This window comes from Schistocerca serialis, chromosome 6 (genome assembly GCF_023864345.2).
Source record: "Schistocerca serialis cubense isolate TAMUIC-IGC-003099 chromosome 6, iqSchSeri2.2, whole genome shotgun sequence".
In the NCBI taxonomy this organism is placed as follows: domain Eukaryota; kingdom Metazoa; phylum Arthropoda; class Insecta; order Orthoptera; family Acrididae; genus Schistocerca; species Schistocerca serialis.
This window is the reverse complement of record NC_064643.1, coordinates 574,706,551-574,726,861: the sequence shown is the minus strand read 5'-3', so window position 1 is coordinate 574,726,861 and position 20,311 is coordinate 574,706,551. Positions and strand designations below refer to the sequence as shown.

The window sequence follows — 20,311 nt, the reverse complement described above, 5'->3', positions numbered from 1 at the left end:
TCTCCTGAGTGCAGCACTCCGTGAAGAATGGGCTGCCATTCCCCAAGAAACCTTCCAGCACCTGACTGAAGGTATGCCTGCGAGAGTGGAAGCTGTCATCAAGGCTAAGGGTGGACCAACATCATATTGAATTCCAGCGGTAAGTCATTTTCAGCCAGGTGTCCGGATACTTTTGATCACATAGTGTACGTTATGAATAAACCATGAAATATAGTACTCCCCAACAGGCAAAGTTGACAAACAGAAATCACCAATTAAGCTTAAGTGCAAAATGGATATCGAAGGAGAGAAAGGAGCCGAGCGAAACATTTGTGAATTCACATTTACCATTTCTGCACAATTGTATCCTCTGTACACAGCAACAAATCATGGCTCTAGGGCCCGATGCAGACACTCCGTAATATAATCGTGCAACCGACAGAGCGAAATAAAAAAAATTAGGGCATAAACAAGTGGATTGAGCCCTGGAGATTATTCCCAGCAATTGAATGCAAAAAGAAGAAAAGACTGCAGTAACTCATTACAAACTAAAGTGGCAATCGACCTCAGTACAGCATATTCCTTTTCCGTGTTATAACACATCCTTGACTGGTTGCCGGTGGAAAAGGGGTATTCGAACTAGACCAAAAATCTTCTTCTAGAACTTTTCAGTGATCGAACGAGAGGGTGTACACCATAATATGTTAGCAATACATTTGAACAAAACGGAGCAAATGAAGCATACAGTGCACAATATGGATTGTCCCAATGATTACATCAATACACAGTGATTCACCCAGACAGCTCCGACGGCATACGTTATCGCAGCCAAATGATCGATAATACAAATGATGAATGTCATTCCACGATAAACTATCCTAGAAATCTTGCACCTGTAGTTACAGTTCGGCATGCGCAGCACTTGCACTGGGACAAGTTGTAAATGGAGCATTTCTATTTTTTTGCTGATATGACAGCAGATCTCGAGGAGACAAATCCAATGATATTACCCTTCCTCAGAGCTAACAAAAAGTCACCAAGTACAAATAACTGAATGTAGGAATTCCTGAGCTGTTGTTTCGATCGTTGAACGAGCCGCTCCCCGGAAGTTTCCACCACTGTCCAACGAAACTTCCGCCACTGAGCCAATAGGTACGGGATGTTTACGCTACTCTCGATGGAAACCTGCTTCGTCAAGACAAGGGGTGAACTGTATGTTGCCTTCGGAAATAGTTAACTGAAAAACTGGACAACTGTCTAAGTATCGTAAGAAAATGAAACGCCTACAGCTGCCCTTAAGATCTGATTTACAATTTCTTATTCACAATTTTCTGATTATATCTTATTTACCAGACCTCCAGTCAAAAGGGTGGGCATACAAAAACTGCCTAAGTAGATCACGTTTGTTATGAGATATGCTGCAGTTCATTTACAATACACTGCATGTAAAAATTTCACACAGCCGAATCGTTCGTAATGCATAAATCATTTTCAGGAATACAATGCCACTGACTAGTGAAGCATTAGTCGACATGCTTAACTTATGACGAATGTTCCAAAAATACATCAATAACAGCAGTACTGTATTGGCTCAAATGGCTCTGAGCACTGTGCGACTCAACTGCTGAGGTCATCAGTCGCCTAGAACTTAGAACTAATTAAACCTAACTAACCTAAGGACATGACACACATCCATGCCCGAGGCAGGATTCGAACCTGCGACCGTAGCCGTCACGCGGTTCCAGACTGAAGCGCCTTTAACCGCACGGCCACACCGGCCGGTAGTACTGTATTCAGAACGAACGATTCCCAAGCAATTGCCGTCCAACTCGTCCCATCTTAGTTAATTTCATCAAAAGACTTCGCGAGACTAAAGTTTTGCTCCAAGATAACGTATACGAAGGAAGGCTGTTACCAAAAATCTGCAGAAGTAGCAGTTGTTGCACTAAATCCCCGCATGCCAGTTTTCGTCAAATGTAAAAAGAGGTTGATATGTGTCAAAGATGTGTTTCTGTGTGTTAGTAATATACATAAATATCGACCGATAAATCAAGAGCAACAAGACAGTAATTTCCAATACTGTCAGTAGATTCTCCAGCTACACAATAATTTTATGGAGAACCCACACTGGCTTCGTCAGGTGTACAACCAACGATAGTTGAGTGCGAATGCGTGGCGTGGCATAATCGGGCAACAAGTGATCGACACTTATTTCGTTGATGGTACGTTGAACGGGGAAAAGTACACGGATATTTTGATAAATTCTTTACCTTTGCTATTGGAAAATGTGTTCTTGAGAACTCATCAAATGACTGAGGTCGCGAACATGAGAGAGGGAGTTCTGTCGCGTGTAAAGCGATACTCCAGATGTGTTGACAGCAGTGAGGTTATTTGTGATGCAGCGTGTACGATGCTGTCTTGATATAAATCGTTCCCTCTTTGAACACTCTCTTCAAAATACAAATCAACAACGCAAATGTGACGCCATATAATGATGTTTATTGTTTATGTTCACAATCCTAGTTTTAATTTATTTCATGCACTATTTCAATGCACGGCGTTTTACCAGTGTGTAAATGATACAGTATATGCCAAAAACGGAAGAAATAATTTGATTTACAGTGAAAATAATAAATTTCATGCTGCGAATTCTAATAATTTTGCCACTAGTAAACATTCCTTTGCAAGCATCAGACGTTTTTATAGATATTCTCGAATACTGTGGCAGGTATAAAAAAATTGTCTAGGTTCCTTCGAGAAATTCGTAAACTTCCGGGTGGTAGACCAGTCTATGGCCGCAACAACAGCACAAAAATCCTCATTTTCCGTTTCCTTGACTTTTTGTTAGCTTTACAAAAAAGTTATACCACTGAATTAGACTCATCAAAATCTTATAACCTGGCAGCAAAAAACAGGCATAGTCCCGTTTACAAAAATGATGCCTTTGGTTAATAACGAAACTACTAACACGCGCTGCTGTTTTTCATATGTTCCTGGAGTCCTGGTCACTATTCATCTTTAACAGGTGAAAAGTAAATTGAGGTGAAAAAATTGGGCATCTCGCCCTGTACATACTCACTCACTCTCACTCTCATACACACCACCACCACCACCACCACCACCACGCAACCTATGGATTCACCATCATGTCATAGGCGGCATTATTCTGGATGATGGTGCTCACTAAGTCAATACACAAACGACCTCCTTCTGGTTATAGGCTTATAAACTTTTGTCATAAAAAGTCATTCGCGCTACATCACAACAGATGCCCGAGCAAATTAATGGTGAAATACAAGGCGTCATTAGAGATATTTTGCAACCAATGGTCTGTGCTGAGAAATTACGTGTTTCATTTGTTCAAAAATTTTCCCTGCTCCCTGTCCCTACAGCTAGGGTTGGTCGCCCAACAAATCCTAACTTAGCGTGCTCTTCCTATACCTAATTAACTAGTGTAGGATCGCCGCTCCGAAGTGTTAACCCATAGAAGATCACTAGCAAGTACAGAAATCTGCTGATGGGTCAGTCCAGCTTCTCGTAAGCCTATAATATAACCACGCTCTCCATGTTCAGTTGAATCCTTTTGTCCTACACATAATTGCAGCATTTTAGCGCACACCGGGCTCGTTTGTTTGAGAACCAACTGCCAACCTTTGCACAAAACATCTATCCTCTGCAGGTTTCCTTGCACGTTTTTGCAATTTTCTATCGTTGCTGCCTCACGTACACAACTGAATCATTGGCATGATCGTCGCCATAATCATCAACATCTTCCGATTGTAGACTTTGACTGTTACACCAACTTATAGATATTCCATCTGGTTTTGGGTCTTGGTCTGAATTTAATTTTTAGTATTCTAACATTCTTCAAGAACCAGTTTCCCGCACACAGTGCTCTCCATGATAAGACTCAACGACATTAAATTGGTAGCACGATCTGTAAAGCAGAAGACATAGAGTTCCTTGGGACTAAAGGTTGGTAGTATACTCTCGTGTGCACCTTTCTTGAGGATTATACACTGCAGCGACAAAGAAACTGGTATAGACATGCGTATTCAAATACAGAGATATGTAAACTGACAAAATACGGCGCTGCGGTCGGCAACGCCTATTCTACCAAGTGCCTCGCGCAGTTGTTAGATCCGTTATATCTGCTGCAATGGTGGGTTATCGTGCTTTACGCGAGTTTGAACGTGGTGTTAGCGCAAGAGCGATGGGACATAGCATCTCCGAGGTAGCAAAGAAGTGGGGATTTTCCTGCACGACCATTTCACGAGTGTGCCGTGAATATAAGTAATCTGGCAAAACATCAAATCACCGACATCGCTGCGACCGGAAAAAGATCCTGCAAGAACGGGACCAACAACGACTGAAGAGAATCGTTCAACGTGACAGAAGTTCAGCCCTTCCGCAAATTGCTGCAGATTTAAATGCTGGGCCATCAACAAGTGTCAGCGTGCAAACCATTCAAGGAAACATCATCGATTGGGCTTTCGGAGCCGAAAGCCCACTCGTGTACCCTTGACTGTGCACGACACAACAGTTTACGCCTCGCCCGGGCCCGTCAACACCGACATTGGACTGTTGATGACTGGAAACATGCTGCCTGGCCGGACGAGTCTCGTTTCAAATTGTATCGAGCGGATGGACGTGTACGGGTATGGAGAAGATCTCATGAATCCAAGGACCCTGCATGTCAGCAGGGGACTGTTCAAGCTGGTGGAGGGTCTGTAATGGTGTGAGGCATGTGCAGTTGGAATGATGTGGGACCCCTGATACGTCTAGATACGACTCTGATGGGTGACACGTACGTAAGCATCCTGTCTGATCACCTGCATCCATTCACATCCATTGTGCATTCCGACGGACTTGGACAATTCCAACAGGACAATGAGACACCCCACGCGTCCAGAATTGCTACGGAGTGGCTCCAGGAACACTCTTCTGAGTTTAAACACTTCTGCTGGCCACCAAACTCCTCAGACATGAACATTACTGAGCATATCTGGGACGCCTTGCAATGTGCTGTTCAGAAGAGATCTCCACCCCTTCGTCCTCTTACGGATTTGTGGACAGCCCTGCAGGATTCATGGTGTCAGTTCCCTCCAACACTAGTTCGGACATTAGTCGCGTCCATGCCACATCGTGTTGCGGCACTTCTGCATACTCGGATGCCCTACACGACATTAGACAGGTGTACCAGTTTCTTTTACTCTTCAGTGTAATATGGCGTACAGCCAGCACTAATGATGCACTGAAAATTGTTTGCTTCACAGACTTTCCATATCCATCTGTTTTCGTCTGTTTTTCCATTTAGAGACATTAATCCTAACTCTTATCTTTGTATTTCACTTTCGATCTTGCCGTGTGTACCCTGCCACAGGTCAGATAAATTTCATTTCTGGTCTCTGGATTCTTAGTGTGTACGATTTTCTTGTTATTCAGGTTTCGCTTCCATACATCACAACTGGTCGGGACAGTATTTTTGAAAATTTCAGAAGCGTGTCTTTCTTTTGTTTCCCTTGTGACATCCGTCCAGTAGCATCACTCATTAATTTAAATTTCTGTGTATCTTATGCTGAATGCCAATTTCATCTTCCTGTGGTGTATTGCATCATAATATGGAGAACAGTAACAGCCCTATAACAGTCGGATACTCCGCAAGCTACTTTCACATGCCACGATTCCGCCGCGTTAAGAGTAAAGTGTTAAGTTCTATTAGCTAGGAAATCCTGAATCTAGCCACAACGCTGGTCCGATATTCCACAGACCTGCAATTTGGTCAAATGGGTGAAATGTCTCTAAGCACTATGCGATTTAACTTCTGAGGTCATCAGTCGCCTAGAACTTAGAACTAGTTAAACCTAACTAACCTAAGGACATCACACACATCCATGCCCGAGTCAGGATTCGAACCTGCGACCGTAGCGGTCGCTCGGCTCCAGACTGTAGCGCCTAGAACCGCACGGCCACTCAGGCCGGCCAATTGGTCATTACGCGACAGTGCGGAAGTGGACAAAATACCTTCCAGAAGCTTTGGTAGTCCTCATTAACATCCGCTCCATCATCTACTGGAATTTAGTTCCCTAGGACGAAAAGAGGGACATGAAATTAATAACATCACTATTAGCGGAATTAATACGGATTCTTATGGAGATGGTTTTTGTTTTTCAAAAAATAGTAAAATTTTTCCACAATTCTGTAACATACTGACTCCAGCGATATAGACTTCAATTATTTTCATCTGTCCGACAACTGTTATTGTCACGTGACAAGATTACGATCGATAGTTAAGTTTTATCTCTGACAAAGGTTATCTCTGCATATCACGTGTAACTCTGGTCACGCCCACTTTCTACGATACATAAGTCGCTCTCAGACGTCCGACCCGTCAGTCGGCAAGACTCACCGGAGGAGAAACACCCCTCTGAAGATGTCCAGCGAAGCACTGGACGAAACGTTAGGAGCTGAAGAGTTTCATGGACCACGACCTTACATCCCGCAAGGTTTACCAGAAGATATGTCATCCGGTCGTGAAAGCCTTCATACTATTAGTGTGATGTTGCGCTCTCTCCTGTCTGGATGCTTGCACTGACTCGGTTGGTAAGGGCGTTATAATGCCATTGTATCCTGGTACTTAATATCTCGGATACTGGCACTGGAACGGAGTTGCCGTCCGATCCGTTCTACCGGGAACAGATGTGGGGACCTTGCTGGTATCGGGAGTACCTCAACATTACGCAGACAGTCCGTAAAGGCGTGCGCCATGGGTGGGCGAGCGCTCTCTTCTTGAAAAATAAAGTGGTACCACCATACTGTCACTTCAGACGTAACATGCCAATGTCACTACCAGCCGTGACCTACGGTAATACGCTGTAGCTCCCCACACCACAATACCGAGAGTAGGCTAATACGCTGTACCTCTCCAAAACATTGGAAGAATAGGGCCTGTCTCTCTGGGCCGCTGACATACTCTCCAACGACGATCATCAGGGGTCGTGCAGAACGTTGATACAATCCTGAATACAATGCGTCGACATTAATCAGCAACCCATGCTTCCCGGTCCCGACATCACTTCAAACGCAGCATTCTGTGGGGTGATGTTAACGACAGCCTACTGAGGGACGGCAATTCCCTAGTCCGGCTGCTGCTAGTTTCCGACCAATGGTGGTAGATGACATAGACTATTGCACACAAGTACTCGCCTCCTACGTGTGGTTCAAAGCTATCACTCAACTTCTGACGCGGTTTATTCCCATTATGTAACCTACCCGACCTGATAACAAAACTAAAAACGAAAAGAAGTAATGCACTCTGGTGGCCATACTATCTCTCACCACGAGCGTCAGCAGGAATTTTTCCAAGGGAGAAAATTCCCAATTTTCATATAACCCATTCGGTACGTTTTAAAACTTGACATTCGCAAAAGCTAAACCTGACAAGAAATGCAAAAACTTATTGCATTTCCAAAGATCGATAGTTTTCTGCTTCATATTGTTAAGGTACATTACTTTAGAACCTGAACAGTAAGCATATTCGGATAGCGCATGCAAAATACATCTTTAATGTTGTTAATATGAATATGGATGCCAGTTTCGATTCAGCGATCTGAAATTGTATACTCATGTGATTAAATCCAAGGAATTCAGTGAGCTAAGGAATAAAGCTACAGAATATTCACAAAAAAATTATTCCCGTTCCCATTATGTTTGGTTAAAACAGAAAATTAAAAACTGAAAATGAGAAAAAACGTCAGCACGATTGAGAATATGCAAAGGCCTATTGAACCTTGATGCCATCTACAAAACTTACTTTGCTTACAAAACTTCACATTCAGTAACGTTACTGTATTAATGGCATTACTTAATTTTATTTATTTTAATTTATAAATTTTATTGTTAGTTATTTAACCAAAGTTAAACAAAATATATTTTGAAAGGCCCATCTCTTTTTGGTTGGTTAGGTAAAGTGTAGCACAGTGCCATTATACGGCAAGAAGAGTGCGGGAAATCTCCCTAGATGATCCTCAAATTGGCCTAGCAGCCTAGGACTGAACCAAGGAAACCCTCGCCTCTCCAGTTTCCCTCATTATTATGCAGCATGAGAACTGGAACGCAGGATTCAGCTCCGTGACTGCATGTGGCGCTGTGTGGCACTTACACACTTCCTGGACAGGGCTTATTTTCGACCTGCAAATTTCACAGTTTTTCTCTCTTTTAGCGAAGAAAATGATATTTTCTTTTTTTCGACTGATGTATATGGAATTACGTTTAACTGTACACACCTACAGTATAGCATGGCCATGTTGTCATAAGTGTACTATAATAGCTCTATCTTTTAAAAAAATGGAAAATCAGCAAGCCATCTTGGGTATTTCTTGCCTACAGACAAATGGTAAACTACTGCTGTGGAGGAAGGAGGGGGGCGTCCTTATGAAAACTGGGGAAGGATGTCTCCCATGTATATTGCTGTCAAGTTTATGATGTGTTGCGAAATACCGATGGAATCCACGCGACAGGGTGTCGGAACGGCTCCTTTCTGCAACTTGGTAGAGGCTGAATGAGGAAGCAACACAAAAAGACTGAAGACACTCTTTCCACATTGTTCTGTTCTGTTTGCACCCATCTTGACTACAGAACAGCGACGAAACCGCAGCCGCGCCATGGAATCAGGATAATTTCCCGTTAACTGAGTGGCAACTAAGGAAACCCAAGGTACGAGGAGTGTTCAATAAGTAATGCAACACATTATTTTTCTCCGCCAATTTAGATTGAAAAAAAAAAAGTGAAATTTGTTGCGGGACATCGTGGAATAATCCCGCTTCAGCCCCTATAGCTTCATAAAGTTCCGATAGGTGATGGTGCTATACGCAGCCTTCAAAATGGCGTCTGCAAGGGAGGTGCATTCCAAGGTGAGAGCTGTTATTTTCTTCTGACGGAAAACCAGAACAGCGCAGATATTTATAGGAACTTGCGGTATGTCTACGGAGACCTGGCAGTGAACTAAGCACGGTGAATAGTTGGGCAGGGCGTCTATCATTACCCCAACCAGGTAGCGCAAACCTGTCGTATCTCCCGCGTGCCTGCCGACCGCACACAGCTGTGGCTTCTGCAATGTTGGCACGGGCGGACACTCTCATTCGAGGTGATCAACGGGTCACAGACACCTCGCTGCTCAACTGGACGTGTCTGTGGTAGTGCTGACACACTCGTCTAACAGTTAAGATATTCAAAGTTGTGTGCCCACTGAGTTCCCCTCCGGCTAACACAAGACCATCAAGAACAACGAAGGACCATCTTTGCGGAATGGCTTGCGCGGTACGAGGCTGATTGTGACTTTTTTTGTCGAATATCATCACAAGCGATGAAAAATGGGTTCACCATCTCGAACCGGAAACAAAACAGCAATCCACGGAATGGCCACACCACCTCTCCTCCGGAGAAAAGGTTCAAAGCGTCACAGACGCAGCCTCAGTCGGTAAAGTCATGGCGATGGTCTTCTGGGACTTATGATGTATCATGCAGTGTAACTTGCTGTGACAGTGCGAGAGAGAGACAAAGATATTGTTTATTACTCTGTGGCGGTCAGCGCTCACATAATTATTCTTAGGATATAGAGTTCTTTTGTTCTTGTTAAGAGTAATTATTGAGGGGAGGAGAGCCATTCTTGTGATGTAAAAAATCGACGCCATTGCGAGTTTTTGGTTCACATTGTAAAATATAAGTGCATATGGCAGGAAATCAGTTAATAGAACAATAAAATATTGTTCATTTCAAGAAGGTACGTCTTATTATACACCCAGCGATGTACTGCTATTGTGATTTACTAATAAACACCAGTTGAGAACAGTTCCGACGGGAGCGTTCAGTTCTAGTGAAATAGTTCGATGTTTTATTCGGAAAAGAAGTCACTTCATGGATCATTCAAATCCACAATAGTAACTGGACATTTCTCAGAACTGAAAGCAATCTGATTGCTATGCAACAGAGCCCCGAAGAATATTTCTCCGTATTTTGGTTACCACTTTCAGCTCAACACGGTATCTGCAGCATCTGGAGCAGATTTCTACAACAGCGGAAGCGTGTAATCGCCATCAGTTTCACACACCGCCCTGTGTACGCTGTATGTATTTACCCACAACAGTGAACATACAGTTACTCACACAAATAGAAAGACAATACTAGGTGGTGCGGGGAAAGATTTCAGTATAATGGCCCTGTAGAGCTAAACAGTAATTAGCCTAGTAAGAAAAGGAGTCGTTATAGACTCTGAAAGGACTATTCTGTTTATTTAAAATGCTGCCGCGAGTAGTGAGTATAGTGGGCAGGGGCACTACAAACGTAGTGTGTGAACAGTAAGTTGGAAATGTGGGTCTCACGGGGAGCGTTCCACAGGTAAGTCGCTGCAGTCGCACTATCCTCTGTGTCCTCGATGACTCAGTCGGATAGTGTGTCTGCCATGTAAGCATGATATCCCGGGTTCGAGTCCCCGTTGGGGCAGTCATTTTCAAATGTCCCCGTTGATTTATATCAACGCCTGTACGCAGCTAACGGTCAGGATTTCATAGTAAATTATTCTGTCTGATGTCCTCACTCATGGTGCAACGATCATCTCTGAAGTGTATTGTGCTGCCGTCAGGAAACTGAAGAAACAACTTCAGTGTGTTTGTCACAAAAAAAAAAGCAAGCGAACTTCTCTTTCTCCATGACAACGAAAGGCCTCACCCAAAAGGAGATCACAAAACTTCATTGGGCTGCTCACCCGCCCAACGGCTCAGGTATCGTACCTTCCGACTTTCATCCGTCTGCCAAATGAAGAATGCACTCCGCGGGTATCGGTATGTAGATGATGAGAAGGTTACTGGTTTATCAAGACGTTGCCTCCGACGTCGACCAGTGGAGTGGTATCATAGGGGCCTTCCCAGTATGAAACCGTAAGACCGTGGAGATTACGTTGAAAAATAGGGTTTTGTTGCCAAAAAGAGAGGGGAATAATATGGTGCATTGGAATCCTGCATAAAACCGACCTGCTTTCAGAAAAGAAATGTGCTGCATTATTATCGAACACCCCACGTATATAGCGACTGCTGAAGTTCCAGTTTACCTCGTCGCGGTCGGCAATGTTGTATCTGCAGTTTAGTGGAGTCGCAGACAGTGACTGTTGCAATTTAGAGAGCATTCTGTTACGAATAAGACGCCTGTACGCAGATACCGGGGGGGGGGGGGGGGGGAGGCGCCAAGTGTTACCATATTTCCGCCGGTACCCCCCCCCCCCCCTCCCTGCTACTCGCGGACGTCCACGTATATCACAGAAAACTGCAATTGTAATTACAATTATTATTTACATGCCGTCGTGTATGAAGCTATCTGGGTGTTTCGCTTTTTTGTCACGCAGTGTAGAATCCTACAGGTATCACACATCACGTACAGCTGCCTCTTCTCTGCCGATCCATTACGGTTGATCTATAAAACATCATTTATCTCAATATTTGCTATTTCGGAGTTCGTGCGATCGAGTACAATATTAACAATTTTCGGAGTGAAATAATTTCAGGAGGCACATTGCACTGTATATGACTAGATTCTGTCTTCTGTTTCGGTATTAGTGGGTGAATAAATGATTTAGATTCGTTTAATGACTTGACGTAAGCCCAAAATTTCTTAAAATTTTACGTCACATCTGTAGGTAAAACCTTAGTTCAGAATTAATTTAACGCGTCTCGCATTATTCTCCTTCTGTTTATTGGTCTGTAGTGCTTGTTCTGCAACCAAAGCTGTTAAAAAAAATCTAGTAAAATATGTAAGTACGTGTAATTGTTCTTGTGCTGAAATCCTGACTGTAAAAATTTGAGGGTTAGTTAGAGCGGCGACTTTGATTGATTAAAACTTTTCCCTGCGATATCGATGTTGAAATTCCGTACCTCTCTGAACCAATTTTTGTTGTACGAGCAATTTTTGCTTTACTGGCTATCATGGCCTTAAAATTTTAATTGCCATGTCATTTTTACAACTGATTATTCCATGCTCAGTTAGTACTGAAAAACGTGGAGGGCGTTAAAAAATGTTTTCCATATTTTGAGAGGTCGAAGTATGAGCCAAAACAAGAAAAAAAGCTGCAGTAAATATGCGCTCTCAAACGCATATTTTACGAGTTTTTACCACAAGTTCATCTCGCTACTGTGAAACACATCTCTTCTACTGGAAAGTGCACATAGCCTTATTTATTTTTTTTATTTTTTTTTATTTATTTTTTTTTACATTCAGTATACACGAAATTGATGATTCTGTTGTTGTTCAAGAAATATTGTTCAGCTGTAATACTCTGTAAGACAAACACTGCAGTTATGCTTTAAGTGAAATGCCATCGTCACCGTTTCCCATCATTAATTCGTGCCACAACGTTTATTGTGCGATAACATTGAGTATACGACATATCTCTGCAGGAACATGCTTTTGATAACTTTCAATGGAATGCGATATCAAAAGACTTTGATAACAACGACGCATCATGTTTCGGATCACATTATAGTAATTACGAAGATGAAGCATGGTGTTACTGAGAAAGTAAAGTACAGAACCACTTTACACTGGAATTAGTAAAACAAGAACCGAAACGAGAATATTCAGGTTTGATCCACAAAACATTCGTATTGAAATACCGCTACGTATTCAATTCATATTTTTACGAAAATTAAGGAACGAATTCACACCGACGCAACAATTCCCAGGCGCACGGCAAAACTTTGTCGTACTTATAATCTTGCAATGGCAAACGGACCAGCAGCCCGGAAACCGCGGATAATAACGAAGATTTCCAAGGCTGGCAAGCGCCGGAGGCAGCTGCGATCGAGTAAGCCGTAATATAACAATTCAGTGTACACCATGTGATCAAAAGAATCAGGACACATAGCTGAAAATGACTTACAAGTTCGTGGTGCCCTCCATCGGTAATGCTGAAATTCAATATGGTGTCAGCCCACCCTTAGCCTTGATGACAGGCTCCACTCTCGCAGGCACACGTTCAATCAGGTGTTGGAAGGTTTCTTGGGGAATGGCAGCCCATTCTTCACGGAGTGCTGTACTGAGGAGAGGTATCGCGGTCGGTGAGCCCTGGCACGAAGTCGGCGTTCCAGAATATCCCAAAGGTGTTCTACAGGATTCAGGTCAGTACTCTGTACAGGTCAGTCCATTACAGAGATGTTACTGTCGTGTAACCACTCCGCCACAGGCCGTGCGTTATGAACAGGTACTCGAACGTGTTGAAAGATACAATCGCACATCCCGAATTGCTCTTCAACAGTGGGACGCAAGAAGGTGCTTAAAACATCAATGTAGGCCTCTGCTGTGACAGTGCCACGCAAAACAACAAGGGCTGCAAGCCTCCTCCATGAATAACACGACCACACCATAACACCACCGCCTCCGAATTTTACTGTTGGCACTACACACGCTGGCAGATTACGTTCATTGGGCATTCGCCATACTCACACCCTGCCATCGGATCGCCAGATTGTTTACCGTGATTCGTCACTCCACACAACGTTTTTCCACAGTTTAATTGTCTTATTTTTGCGCTCCTTATACCAAGCGAGACGTCGTTTGGCATTTACGGGCGTGATGTGTGGCCTATGAGCAGCTGCTCGACCATGAAATCCAAGTTTTCTCACCTAGCGCCTAACTGTCATAGTACTTGCAGTGGATTCTGATGCAGTCTGGAATTCCTGTGTGATGGTCTTCGATAGATGTCTGCCTAATACACATTACAATCCTCTGCAACTGTCGGCGCTCTGTCAGTCAGTCAACAGACGAGATCGGCATGTACGCTTTTGTGCTGTACGTGTCCCTTCACGTTACCACTTCACTATCACATCGGAAACAGTGGACCTAGGCATGTTTAGGAGTGTGGAAATCTCGCTTATAGACGTAAGAGACAAGTGAGACCCAGTCACCTGACCACGTTCGAAGTCCGTGAGTTCCGCGGAGCGCCGTACCCTGCTCTCTCACGATGTCTAATGGCCACTGATGTCGCTGATATGGAGTACGTGGCAGTAGGTGGCGGCAAAATGCACCTAATATGAAAAAGTATGTTTCTGGGGGTGACCGGATACTTCTGATCACATAGTGTACTTCACATTTCCTAACGCGACCTCGGAACCCTTTTCCGCTGGAGAATCTTACATTAGAGTGATTTGAAATCAAATGCCTTAGTATATTTCTTTCTGTCAACGAACAATTATGACCGCCCCCCTTTCCCTTCCTCCTCCCACCACAACAAAGCCACTCACAAGGAACCCCTTGAGTGCAAGTTTGCTAGTTCATTAGTAAGGCTCATTTGAAAGAGTTGTGTTAACAACTATGACAGGAAAAACATTAGCTGCTAATGACTCAAAATGTGCAACAGGAGGGCGACAGAAAATCAATGGCCAGGAGGTGCAGAGATCACCCTTATATGTGACGTATTTATTACTCTTCAGAAAATGGACGTTAACGCTCAATAAATGTTTGAAACAACTTGCACCATGAACGCTGAATTAAAAATGGCATGCCACAGTGATCACAAAAGTTCGCATCAGTAAGATCGACGGCAAACTCCTTGTAATTTAGAAATAGTGTAGGACATTCTGGTAGGTATCAACTCTTAAAAGATGCATATACAATCATACTGCTGTAACAGGGTGATCAAAACTGATGGAATGTGATGGCATGCAACCGAATGCAGAACAGTCTATCGCGGAGCTTATCGTGAAACTTGCTATCCTGTGAAACGTAGCTGCAGATAGTGTGGTAATATGTTTTATTGGCTCGGAAAAGGAAACAAACATCCAGAGGCTGAATTTGTCCAGTGGTTCCAGGTGGCATGAACTGCAATGTCACTTTTCAGGAGGGAATATGACTTTTATTCGCAGACCAAGAATGAAGCAAAAGTAAGTTATTTTGACCAGCTATTGGCCAAAAGCTGTGCTCGTACCATAGTTGTTCTCTTATGCCCATTATCCCACTAGTGCTAGCTGTGATGTAAATATTCCCTACTGCCCTTGCAAGATCACATACGCGAGAAATAATAGTAGACGGCCGGAGTGACCGAGCGGTTCTAGGCGCTACAGTCTGGAACCGCGCGACCGATACGGTCGCACGTTCGAATCCTGCCTAGGGCATGGATGTGTGTGATGTTCTTAGGTTAGTGAGGTTTAAGTAGTTCTAAGTTTTAGGGGACTGGTGACCTCAGAAGTTAAGTCCCATAGTGGTCAGAGCGGTTTGTAACTTGTCGCAGCACAATAAATAACTTTCTAGCCAATTTACCATCCTGATTAACAGTCGCTTAATTGTATACGAATGCCTTAAAGCATTGATGTCAGTCTTGATACAACTCTCTTGGTATCTCTCATTTCCAGGGATCGTTTTATGTGTATTTCATCTTCAAATCCCGACAATGTCAGAGTTGAAAACAATTTCTTTACAGAACGATGGAATAGGTTTGCTTATCTCATCTGCAATTTTTCAGGTCGATTCCGCAGTTTGCCCTGAAATTTCATTTTCTTATTTCCTGCACTTCTGTAGCACTGTTTAAAGTTTTGCAACCACCTACTGCTTTCCTTAAAATCTCTGTAATCTATGAAGCGGGGAAGTTCATGCACGCAACAAAGTAGGTCACTATCATGCACATTCTGTAAATTACATCGAGCATCCTTGAAATGCGCAAACACAAGTGCATCTTGTCCTCCATTACCATCTGTAGTTTTTCTTATGCACTGCACGGTCATATTGCTGCGGACTTATCCGAAATCTGTTTATGATTGTTTGTTTACTATGCTGTGGTGACCTTCCATGTACGTAACTGAGGAGTGCCGGAACAAAAACCGATAAATCCGCATTTGCTGTTAATAAGGAAAGTAACAAATAGTGATCTCTAAATGGCTCCACAAGCTAGAAAAAGAAGAAACACACCATAAAACACTTGATGTCGCGTTGTGCTGAAAATTGTTTTGTGGCAGCATGTATTATTACTCCAGTATCTCCGCCCTACAGCTCAAACACGCGAATACAGGAAAAGTTTATATATCGGGTTTTGTTCCGGCGCTCCCCAATTATGATTAGTACCCACTCCTTGGTCAATTATTGTGCTTTACAACATTTCACTGGAGACGGGATTTGTGGCTCCCTGTCCGACAAGGATAATTAACTACATGGCTGGACACCTGTTTCACTTTCACTGTTAGGCACGTATCGTCATCACTGTTGTACTCCTGTACATTGTCCGCACTGTCGAGCGTATAGGACACCACACATTCCACTGACTCATTTAGGCAGAAACGCTAATATTTCATCAGCCATTTCTTTCTCACTCTGCGGAATTCCTTGGGTTCCTTTCTGACGAAATGTCAACTTCGACAACTGTTGCTGTAGATGCAATGCAATGCAATGTTTTCTTTGTTTATCGTTGCCATTGCTCTACTTTGTAACAACATCTCTGGCACTCTTGTGAGTTTCTCGTCGACTAAGCAGTTCAACGACGCCCCAAAGCCTCAGGCTGTGCTCACCATTAGATACCTCCAGTCCCGCCCCCTGTTTCCATCAGCAGCCAATATTGTGGTTGCACGGTGTACAGTAGGCAGGGCGTCGAATGCCGTTAACACCATTGGCCTTCTGCGATCTAGAGCTCAATGAGTTCCTGGTCAGAACACCCCGAATCCTTCAGAATTCTCTGATCTCTTCAATAAATCAGTTCCCGTGAGAATTCCCAATTTTCCAGGTTTTCCAGACAAATTGCCAGCCTGTAAGTGACTAATGCTGTAAATGAAAGAAACGAACCGCTGCTGCATGCGTCAAATTCTTAACGAATGGGTTTGTTGCGGGTATCTCACCGGCGGCGCGCGCCTCCTTGCAGGCGTCGTACATGTCGGCCTTGATGTCGGGGTTGTCGTCAGCGATGGTCTCGCCGACGGTGACGAAGCGCTCGACCGCCAGGTTGACGGCCTGGCCGACGCGCGCCACGGCCCGCACGCTGCGCTCCGAGCATAGCGGCCGCTCGCGGTCGCGCTCCCGGTGCGCCACCAGCGTCGAGATCTGCAACAGGCGGGGAACGCGGTCCATGTAGCGAACTCCGTCACAAACTCACTTTGTACAACGGGGGGTGACGGGCTTCCTAATACGGTACTATAATGCGGTGTGTTCTTCAGGGTTCGGTACCAGGGTCACTTCTTTTCCTGAGACGCATCAACGACTGGCAGAATTTCCACTTACAAGGAGAACACAGCAAGTGCCATCACTTGATTTCCCAGGTACTTCACCCAATGGAAGAGGGGTCAAAATAAGCTAATTGGTGTCTCGGCTTATCTGTAGATAGTCGCCGGCCGAAGTGGCCGTGCGGTTCTAGGCGCTGCAGTCTGGAACCGCGAGACTGCTACGGTCGCAGGTTCGAATCCTGCCTCGGGCATGGATGTGTGTGATGTCCTTAGGTTAGTTAGGTTTAAGTAGTTCTAAGTTCTAGGGGACTCATGACCTCAGTCCCATAGTGTTCAGACCCATTTGAACCATTTTTTTTGTAGATAGTCGACTGTTTTTGAAAAATTGGCGGTCAAAGTTTTCGAGGAATTTTCCAGGTACTTGATGTCAGTTTTACTGCATCCTGCAATGATACGAAACGGCTAGCGTCGCTGCTTCTTATTTTGCGTCCCGTGTTCAAAACCCGAGTCTTTTTCATTTATATGCCTATATCTGTAGAAGACTACTAACCCGCCAGGGTAGCCGAGAGCGCTAACGTGCTGCTTCCTGGACTCGGGGAGGCGCGCCGGCCCCGGATCGAATCCGCCCGGCGGATTAACGACGAGGGCCGGAGGGCCGGTGTGCCGGCCTGCCTGGATATGGTTTTTAGGCGGTTTCCCACATCCCGCTAGGTGAATACAGAGTTGGTACCCACGTTCCGCCTCAGTTACACGCATCGCAGACATTTGAAACGTGTTCGCACTATTTCACAATTTACACTAGATACAGACAGCTGGGGCACACTGACTCCATCCCTGGGGGTATGGGGTGGCGGCAGGAAGGGCATCCGGCCACCCCTAAAACTAACCTTGCCAAATCCGTTCTCACCGCGCCGACCCTGCGATCGTTGCGGGACTATGGCGTAAGCGGAAGAAGAAGAAGAATCTGTAGAAGATTACTACGCGAATGTTTTCCAGTATACACTGACATGATTTTGTCTTTATCAACCTACAGACCGTACGTCATATGAATGAATTAAAAAAAAGTATGAGTAAATAATTTCGAATTGTTTTCGGTGAAACTGTTGTAGTGTAATAATCCAATGGAAGAGCTAGTTTTCATAAAAGTGATCCGTTATGCATGGTTTCTCGCGAAATTATTGCTAACCCGCGAAATCTTCACCAATGCTAACGACATTTCTTTCCCGAGTGAGATTCATGTCAAGAAATGTCACTGTGACAAATCTGTCTTCGCCGCGATGCTCGTAATGTTCGGATTATCTCTGTTTCGAATGTTTCTACGATCCGTTTCATGCAAGGGAATGCGCAAAATCTTTCTGAAGAATAGACATTTGAATAAAATATAAGAACTGATATGACAATGAAATATCAGAATACGAAAATTTAAAAGGATTCTAACCCCTCAACGTAGCACCCACGTGTATTATACAGGGGGATTGTAATCGAGGTTAAACTTCCAAAACGCTGTAGAAATAACACCACTGGTCAGAATTACGCCAAATTGCAACGGAATATTATCGGAGAAGGGGGAAAACGTATGGCAGAAGAAAAAGATTGTGTGAAAATTGATCAATAGATGGCGCAGTATGTGTCAGAATACGTAAATGAAAACACCTGTCATGCGCACGACATACTGAACTTGGTATAAACACTCCTGGTACACGGCTTTTCCTTCTTTCGCCTCTGCGCCGTTCGCCATGAGTGTCTCAATGCAGGATAGCACTCTGCTTGTAAAGCTGTATTACAACATTGATGACTGTGCACACGTCGCTGTGCAGGAGTTCCGGACACTGAAGGATTTGAAAAAAGGCGCTGGTCCGATGACTGCCAAGGGTCTAGAAAATGATTCGGAAATTCGAAAAGACGGGTCCTTTTGGTGTGCAACCTGAGAGGAAACGAATTGATACGACGTCAGTGGAAGCAGTGGCCACAGCAATGCAGGAGGAGACGAGTGGTAGTGTGCAAACGTGTAGTGCACGGAGAACTACCCGAACACTGGACATACCTGCGAGCACGGTGCATAAAACCCTACGAAACATCCTTCTTTGCTCTCCATTCAAAATTACCCGTGTGCACGAGTTGCTTCCTGTTGACCTGCCAGCAAGAGAGACCTTTGCTTTAGAATTTCTTGCTCGCATGAAAGTGGATAACGACTGGCCGTGGAAGATTTTGTAGACAGACGAAGTCCACTTCCATGTGCCAATACACAGAATTGTCGAATATGGGCAACGGAAAACACACACGCACTTCATCCTGAAAAGGTCACTATGTGGTGCGGGTTTACACCACGATTTATCATAGGGCCATATATTTTCGAAGAGACAGATGCTTCCGGTCCTGTTACCTATACCGTCACTGGTAAGTGCTACGAGTCTCTTTTGCGCAACTACGTAATTCCAGCTCTCCAACAGGGTGGACGTGTGGATGGGATGATTTTTATGCAAGATGGCGCACCTGCGAACATTGCAAATCCAGTTAAGCAGCTGCTGAAGCGCCATTTCGGAAATGCTAGAATTATCATCCGCCTTTTCCCTACAGCATGATCGTCCGAATCACCTGATCTTAATTTGTGTGACTTCTGGCTATGGGGCTATCTGAAAGATATTATGTTCAGTGTTCTGATTACAAACTTAGCTGCATTGAAGGTACGCATTGAGCAACACATTCTGAACCTGACCCCGGAAACAGTTCGATCAGTTGTGGTACATGCTGATTCTAGAATCCAACTTGTTTTAGAAAACGGTGGTTAAGTTATGATGCGAAGATTCTGAGAAATCAGGTGATGACATTAGCCGTGTTCTTCTCGTTAGTGTAGTGTGTGGCACCCTTCTTTAAAGGTGGACAAAGAGAAGGAACGTAACAGCACCCAATTAATGGTGAACATACTTTCAGAAACACTGGATGATTTATGCAAAAGAAAGAGCTTCACGAACTGAGGAAGTCAACAAGGTGTTGGTGAGCCTCTGGCCCTCTTGCAAGCAGGTATTCGGCTTGGCATTGATTGATAGAGTTGTTAGAGGTCCTCCTGAGTGATATCATGCCAAATTCTGTCCAACTGGCGTGTAACATCGTAAAAATTCCTAGATGGTTGGAGGGCCCTGCCCATAATG

At 44.2% G+C, this 20,311-nt stretch overlaps 1 protein-coding gene across 1 annotated transcript in view; it reads right to left on the bottom strand.

The window, feature by feature from the left end:
* Positions 1-20,311, bottom strand: part of LOC126484111 (alpha-catulin) — a 395,942-nt gene that overhangs the window by 169,680 nt on the left and 205,951 nt on the right. Inside the window, exon 2 of the mRNA XM_050107489.1 lies at positions 16,842-17,043. Coding sequence (XP_049963446.1) covers positions 16,842-17,043 — 202 coding nt within the window. The remainder of the gene's footprint in view (positions 1-16,841; positions 17,044-20,311) is intronic.